Consider the following 8171-nt stretch of genomic DNA (forward strand, 5'->3'; position numbering starts at 1 on the left):
TAAAGTGGCTAGGGGATTTGAACCACTAAGCCATTGGTACTATTAATTATATGTTGCAAAATGTTATATATAAATGAACCAAGGTCCTAAAAAAAGTTCACTAACATCATGATGACTTATTATAACCATAAATTAAACTTGTAATTTTAGTAGTGTATAGTTTATTAATTCATCAAAAGGAACCTGTTAACAATCTCATTTGAATATCCAATTGTTCTATGCTATGAAAGTGCACAGGTCATAATAAATAATGCAATATGAATAGAGTATCATTCTCACATAGACTTGCATTGTGTTAAAAGTATGATCAAGCAAAAGATATTGCAAATAACTAAATTGAGCAAAGCAGAATTAGTTGGGCAAGATTGGTTGCTTCAATTATATTAAAACTAGAAAATAAAGAAAAGAAAATTATTCTTATACTAATCCAGAATGAAATGGAACTTTGGATTATTTGTTTCCCTTGCATTTAGTGTGTAACACTAAAATTACATCCTCTTATAAATGTCCATAATAAAAATAATTGCTAACCTAGGGTTCTAAAAATACTTTTTTTTTTGCCAAAGAGTTCTAAAATACTTGAATAAGCTCTTGATCATTATCAATTTTTAATTTCATTAATTGCTCTCTTGTTACAATTAACAAAATCCAATTTTTAAGTTTCAACCCTAATATGGCTATACAAGGTTAGAAAATATATCTATATCTTGCTAACAAAACTATCTATTCATCATGCAAACTCAAGTTTTTGCACTATTTTATCCAAGATCTACACTCAAGCTAGTTAGCCTTCTCAAGCATCACTCAAATGAACAAAACATCTAAATTATGGCCAATCATTTAGAAGCATTAGGAGAAGAGTAAAATAAACACTTACATATAATTAATCACAAAAAAGATAGGAGAAAGTTAGTATTAATTAATTCATGCAAGCATTCAAAATAAATTTAGAAACAAATGTGTTTAGCTACTCATAAACATCCAAAAGCTACAAATATACAAAATATTTGAGTGATTTTTGTCTGATTTGTTTTTTCTTATTTGGTTTGTTCTCTGCACTTTTCCCATTTGGTGTAGCCATTCACCTTTTTATCTGATTTTTTTTTTCATGTTAGACTTTACAAAAGCATCAATAAAGAACTAAAAAATACAACAAAAATAGTAGAAATTGTGCCCAAAACTATCAATATAAAGTCAAGTGTGCAAAACCAAATATATAAGATGCACATTTGCTCCTAATTTGGATGTTCAAAATATTGTCAAAATATATTAAAATCCAAGAAAATTGTGCTGAAATAACATAAAATTCTAAAAATTATTAATAATAAAAATTTTAATTTTAAAGCATAGACATATATTCTTAAGTTTAAATTTAATTTCAAAATTAAAACTATTTTATTTTTAAGGAAAAAACAAAAAGGAGCCCAAAAAAGTTGCCCGAGCCCTTTTTTCAGGGCCGAGCTCCAAAGTCTGATTTAAAAAAAAAGTTAATTTTTAAAACCCAAACACTCATTTCCTATTGGTGGTAATCTAAAGTAGAATGAGAACTTGAAATGAACCATAAAAGTATGTTTTGACTTTTGAAAACCATGTGAAAGTAGTTTTACTACATTTTTAGAAGCCATACATACTTCCATGCTTAAAGAGTGTTGATAAAGATATTTGTATAGATTACTCATTAATAAGATTATCACATTACATGGTAGCAAGATTTAAACTTATTAACCTATTTACAAGAAACAAGTTATATTCTAAAAGGTAGTGATAATTATTACGTTTAAAGCAAAATTCCATGATATCATTGTTCTGATGTAGAGAAACAATTGCGTACGCAAGTCGCTAATGAGATAAGGCGATCATTAGAAGTAAGTAATTATTGCCTTCTGTGTCTTTTGCGTTCAGAAGATTAGTTTAATTTGAATGTCATAAATCAATAGTTTCCTAGAGTTTTATCGTCTGGCTAGCAAGTCAATCTTTCCCATGAAACAACTTCTTCTTCTTTTCTTCACCCCAGACACTATGAGTGTATCCTCCACTTCCTATCTCAAACCACCAAGCAGAGCCATAACATACTCATTACAATAGAGATCATTCAATGATTCATAAATAAAATTACATGGCTTCTGTTAAACAAGTTTCCCTTTCATTACGAACTCTCCTCATGTCTTCCTTCTTGGCTTCTGTTAAACAAGTTTGTTCGCTAACATCTACAACGCCAGAAACTACAAATACGTCAACCTAGGTTGCTTATCTGACTCTGGCAATGGCCAAAACTTCTAAACTTAACCTTGCTGGCCAATGTGACGCCACGGCCAATATTCATACCAAATTTAGGACGGATATCAAAACTTGCCAAAATAAGAGCATTACAGTGCTTCTCTTTCTCTCCACGGAAGCAACAGAAGTCACTCCCTCAACTGCACCAATAAAGAGAGAATTAGAGAAAAGAGAAGCTCAAATAAAGGGAACAATTCAATATTCAACTCAATTTCTTCAAAACTAATTTGAATACAATTGAGAAACTCTAAGATTATTTATGGAGCCCAAAAATATTAAAATAATAATAAATGAAATTTTAACATAATCCTAAAAGATAATAACAAGGACAGTCTATATTTATATATTTAGGTATCCTATTTATTGGAAATAAACAATATCTAAAATAATCATAAATAATATAGATAAGAAAATCTAATTAAACCCTAAAGAATCTAATAGAGATTCAATATCCTTATTCAAACAATCTTAATAGAATAATCCTAAATATCTAAAATAAAACTAATTGAATCTCATCCATATTCCACCAACAATCAAGTTCACTGCTGCTTGGTGATGCACGATTTTGGATGGCATCAATTTTGATATCGTTGCGGGTTCAAACCAGCATTGGTATGATCTAGCTAAAGCTTTGAAGGACTTGGACCAGTAGTCGATCCTCTCCGCTGCACTGCAATGTACATTCCCATATGCCCTCTTGTGCTCGGCGATCAAAACCTACTTGTACGATTACGTTTGGGTTCAATCTTTTAACAACCCCCCATGCAGTATACTGATGGAAATATGACCAATCTTGTGAATGCATGGACCCAATGGACCAGCATGCAAGTTATGAAGTAGGTATTCTTGGGCATTCTGACATCACCGAATGCGGCTAACATTGGTAGGTTTATTTCCGCAAACGTTCTGACGTCTCAAGTTCTTCTAGCTCTCAAAGGGTCTTCTAAGTATGGCCAAAGTGGATATAGCAAAGCCATTAAAGATAATGTCTAATGAACTACTCAAGAGTGTTAGCTTTTTAATTGTCAGTTGATCACTGAAACTGCTGTCATTGATCATGTCCTACTTCTGTGATAGATATACCATAAAAATAATTAATAAAATTAATTAATATATTTCTAAAATAATATAATTTTAATTTCTAATTTATATTTATGCATATGAAAATAAAAATTATTCATTAGAAAGGTCCTACATCCATAAGAGGATTCAAACCCTTATCTTGGTATGAATTACATCTTTAATTTGCAGTGGGGACTAGCCATAGTGGATATAATTTCTTAATTTCTATTTATATTTGTTAATTTGAGTTGATCCTAGTGTTTTTAAAAATTTATGGCAAATATACGTCTTTAGTGATTTAATATTTCACAACTTTTGTTGTAATCCCTTAATTTTATAAAGTGTTTTTTAAATCCGTTAATCCTAATACAGTTAGTGTTATTAACAAAAAATGCTGACATTAAATTTTTAAAGGTTGACAAAATATTCTCCAATAGTGAAATATTAAGTTTTTTTTTAAGTGACAATGACTGGCATAAAATGTTTTTATTTAACTAATGGGTGAGAATTAGAGGACTAAAAAATTTCATAAAACTAAATATCCAAACTGAAACCTTACATAAAGTTAAAGAATTAAACTAAATATCCAATGTGTCTCACATTATATTGGTCATTTAATTTTTATTTATAATCTGTTATCCTTAACTTTACATCAAATTTTCACTATTCTTTCTTCTTTTTTATTTTAATTTCATTTATTAAAAATTTTATTATGCTTCATTTTTCCCCTTAATTTTACGTTGTTTCTTGTGTTTCATTAATTTTGAAAAATAAAATAATATTTTATTTAGAAATTAATGAATACACTTTACAAGAAAAATATTTGAATGCGTTGTTGGTAATGGATGAAAGTGAGATGTAAAAAAAAAACAGTGAAATGTAAAAATAAAAAAAAATTTAGCATTAAGCAAAGAGATATAGTATGAAATAAAAAGTAAAAATATGGGGAATCCGAAAAATGCATATTGAACCAGACCCTACACACATACACACACAAATTTATCGCCAATCTTACCATAAGATTACTTGAAGTCATAAAAAATTAATGCATTTATGATCCTCACCAAATAGAATCTATCAATTCAAATACGTTTACAGTTCTTCTGTCTATTCTTTTCACATTTTGAAAGCCGATGCATCACAACCTTGCTTGAAATTTTTTTAATACGGCTTTATTTTTTACAGACATTTTTTTCCCTACGAATTCTCAACAAATTATATTAGAAGCCAAAGTCTCAAGTTTGAATTCAAATGGCTCAAAGAAAAAAAATGTTCGAAAAAAAAATGATATCAATGAAAAGATATAGGTTCCAATACTTCCATTAAAAAAGAAAAAAATGTTTTCCTTAATGTATGGATATTATTTTATGTATTTGTAATTTTTCAACAAGATCTTGCTGTGAAAGGAATGCCGTGTTTTGATGGGCAAAGAGGACTTTGACTTCTTCTTCTTCTTGTCATTTTACATGGGACTGAAAATTCCTCAGAAGAAAATAATGAACGTGATAAGAACATACCACTTGAGTCATGAGTGATGGTGGTAGTTACGGAAAAATTAATCATGCTTTTAATATAATATTTATCTTTCTTGAAGGGAAAGACTTGTGTTTATGAAGTCTCCAATGACATTTTTTGCTCCGTGTCACTTGAGCTTGACTTGAGCATATTCCTTTCATATTATTTAGTCAAGGGCTCAAGGCTGTCAAACTGTTCATATTAATAATGGTGAGGATTTCTTGTTAAATTTTAGTTACCTCAAACATTGATTTGGTCCTTTAAATTAAATTTTTATTGCTTTGATACCTAATATTTTTTATAATTATCATGTGAGTCCTTCAAACTTTAAAACACAAACTGAGTCTCAAATTAATTAATCTAATGTGTATTAATTTTAGTTGTGGCTTGTGAGACTTTTTTCTCTAATATTTCTCCTATTATTTTATCTCCATTTTCTGCTTATTCTTTTTGATGAGCTTGCTTGAGTCTCTTGGGTCTCAGATTTTTTTTCTTATCTTCTCATTTATTTCTTCTTTTTGCTGGTTTTTTTCTCAGCCCTCTGTTTCTTTTTTCCTTTTTTTGTTTTCTCTGTTCCTTTCTTTTTTGATGTATTCCGAATTGATTAGCTCTTGATGTCATGCCAAAAAAGCGATATACATAAGACTCATTGGAAATATGCATCAATCATTCATCTAAATAATTGTAATTAAAATAAATTCAGCATGGCAACTCAAAACTCTTTCTATTTTTTTTTCCTTCACAAAATACTACAATCACGTACATCGAATTTACTTAGATGATAAAAAAATCTATACAAATGTGTTTACGTTTTAGCTAGAAAATTACGCACCTAGCTCACACTTTCCCAGAGACGATGAACAAGAGCTCAGCTAATGTTAAGACGTGTGTGAAATGCCTCTCTTCCACCCCTTTTCCTTTAACTCACGAAGGGCAAACAGGTCATTGTCCTTCAACCTTATTTACGGTTAAGTCCCCGGAACCTCACAGCTATTGCCTATTTGTGCATTTAGTGGGACTTTTAAATGTTTAGAATAGTTATGTGGGATTTTAAAGTGATTTTCCATAGGTTGTTAAAATAAGTTGTTAAAACTTGAATGAATATTTGTTAATAAAAAATTAACCCAAATTGACAAGCATCAATTTGATTTTTGATAACAAATAATCTTTAACTAATATAAATTTCCTTCAAAAATCTTTAATTGATATTTTCCCTTCGTTGAATGCTCTTATAGGGTAAAACTACCAATTCATTAACATAGTCTTCTTGTCAACCTTTGGTGTCAGCCAAACGCCGAAACTTAAGCTTGGCATCCACTGCCATCCTGACGGCGACACCTGCACCGTCCTTAGCTCCGAGATTAATGCCAGCCAAAGTCAATGGTATCAAAGTGCTTCTCTCCCTCGGCGGTGTTTCTAGACTCTACTCTCTGAGCTTTGCCAATGATGCCAGCCAGGTTGCTCAATATCTTCGGGACCACTTCCTCAAGAGAAAGTTCTGACTCAAGGCCCTTGGGCAACATCGTTTTGGATGGCGTCAACTTCGACATTAAGACTAGCAATGGGAAGTACTGGGACAAGCTGGCTAGAGCTTTGAAGAATTTTGACCAGCAACTGATTCTCTCGGTGGCACTGCAATGTCTGATAACCCCATAAATCTGTTAGTTGGACTCTGCAATTAAAACGGGGTTCTTCAATTATATTTGGGTTCAGTTCTACAACAACGCTCCGTGTCACTACAATGGAGAGACACTAACAATCTTTTGATCACTTGGAACCAATGGACCGCCGTGCAGGCCGATCAGGTGTTCTTGGGGTTCCAGCATTGGTGGGTGTGGCGACAAACGATGGGTTTCTTCCAACGGACGTGATGATTTCTCAGGTTCTTCCAGCATTCAATCAGTCTTCCAAGTACGGTAGAGTTATGATCTAGGACAGGTCCTTCTCTCTCAAAAGAGCATATGGTGACGTCATTAAGGCATCAATATAAGTGTTTATCTATGTACCTAGCTTTGAACTCGAAACTTCTAATTAAGAGGGATCAACTTATTATCAGTTGATCCATGGCTAGTGACAGTCTTTACTTTATAATATGTGGGAGATTGGTAGTGTTTGTTTCTACGCACGTATTATGAGTGAAATAAAATTCACGTTCGCATGTAAAAGATGAATTTGAAATAAATAATAAAATGAAGAGTTTCAATTTTGACTTTCATCTTGATCGGATTAGTGCGTTATCACGTAAATAATTCAGTAAAGCAAAGTAGATTATGTATGTCAACATTTATCATCGTCTGTGACTGGTTTAAAACTAAAATGAATGGGGGAAAAAGTAATAACAAATATATTGTGACACCAACAGAGTTTTAATTTCTCAAAATTGTATAACATAGCTAAGCTATTCCATCTAACTGAAAACATATTTACAAATGAACTCTCTTATCTTTTTTTAATTCAAGGATGGCTATAACATAGGCTTTTTTTTTCCCTTTATGCATAGGCTATAGTAGTTATTAAGACAAGAAAAATGAGAATGAAGCTCCAAGTCTTTAAAACTTTAAACTCTTGATTCCAACTCTTCCAATATAATGCCCGAGTCATAGCTAAACAATGCCCCCAAAGTGCCTTCAAGGAGAAAGTAGATTTTTTTTTTTTAGTTTTGATTATAACAAAGTTAGATAATATTTGTGCATTTAACATGTTTAATTTACTCAGAAATATGGTCAGGAAGTAAGTTTGATGGCTTAAAATTCCTATCTCTTCATTTTGTCAAGCTCTTGAATGGATTTGGTATTCAAAGTTAATACGCACATGGATCTACATGCTTACATGTGTTTCAACTTCTGCCATATTCTCATACACTTGTGAATCAATATGCGTGCACACGTGTTTCATCTTATGTCATATTTTTCAAATCTTCAAAGTTTTGTTTTGATTATTCAAAGTGTCTATGCCTTTGTGGTTAAGTTACTCTAAACTTTGAATTTCTGTTTGAAAAACTTTGAAGTTTCTATGGCCTTTGTTATTTCATTGTCAGTCTTCGAAGTTTGAGTAGCTTTTGTGCATCTCTCAAATAAGTTTCCAAGTTTGTATGGCTCTTCAAGAAGTTTCTATACTGAGAATATTTAGTCCCTTCTAGTTTAAACTTTGAAGTTCTTCCTAAACTTTGAGGTTTCTCCATGTCATGTTGTTTCTCTAAGCTCTCAAGCTCAAATTTCAAAGTTTCTCTAAAACCTTGAAGTTCTTTCCTTCAAAACTTCTCTATTGATTTTAAAATTCTTTGAAGTTTCCTCTCGTGATTCCTAGTTTCTACTTTT

At 31.3% G+C, this 8171-nt stretch overlaps 1 protein-coding gene across 1 annotated transcript; it reads left to right on the top strand.

Annotated features, from left to right (window-relative positions):
* The first annotated feature begins 3039 nt into the window (after positions 1-3039).
* Positions 3040-6510, top strand: LOC129300816 (acidic endochitinase-like). The gene is made up of 3 exons (XM_054939416.1): positions 3040-3113; positions 6142-6237; positions 6312-6510. Exons 1-3 carry the CDS (start codon positions 3040-3042, stop codon positions 6508-6510), a joined length of 369 nt encoding a protein of 122 aa, XP_054795391.1.
* The last annotated feature ends 1661 nt before the right edge of the window (positions 6511-8171 follow it).

This window comes from Prosopis cineraria, unplaced genomic scaffold (genome assembly GCF_029017545.1).
Source record: "Prosopis cineraria cultivar Desert tree isolate PC_DT_omini unplaced genomic scaffold, ASM2901754v1 PC1762, whole genome shotgun sequence".
Taxonomy (NCBI): domain Eukaryota; kingdom Viridiplantae; phylum Streptophyta; class Magnoliopsida; order Fabales; family Fabaceae; genus Prosopis; species Prosopis cineraria.

Coding starts and splice junctions, on each gene's coding strand:
- LOC129300816 (XM_054939416.1), top strand. CDS start 3,040: ATGCAGTATACTGATGGAAATATGACCAATCTTGTGAATGCATGGACC. Junction 3,114..6,141: donor ACCAGCATGCAAGTTATGAA/GTAGGTATTCTT, acceptor CTTTGGTGTCAG/CCAAACGCCGAAACTTAAGC. Junction 6,238..6,311: donor AATGCCAGCCAAAGTCAATG/GTATCAAAGTGC, acceptor GATGCCAGCCAG/GTTGCTCAATATCTTCGGGA.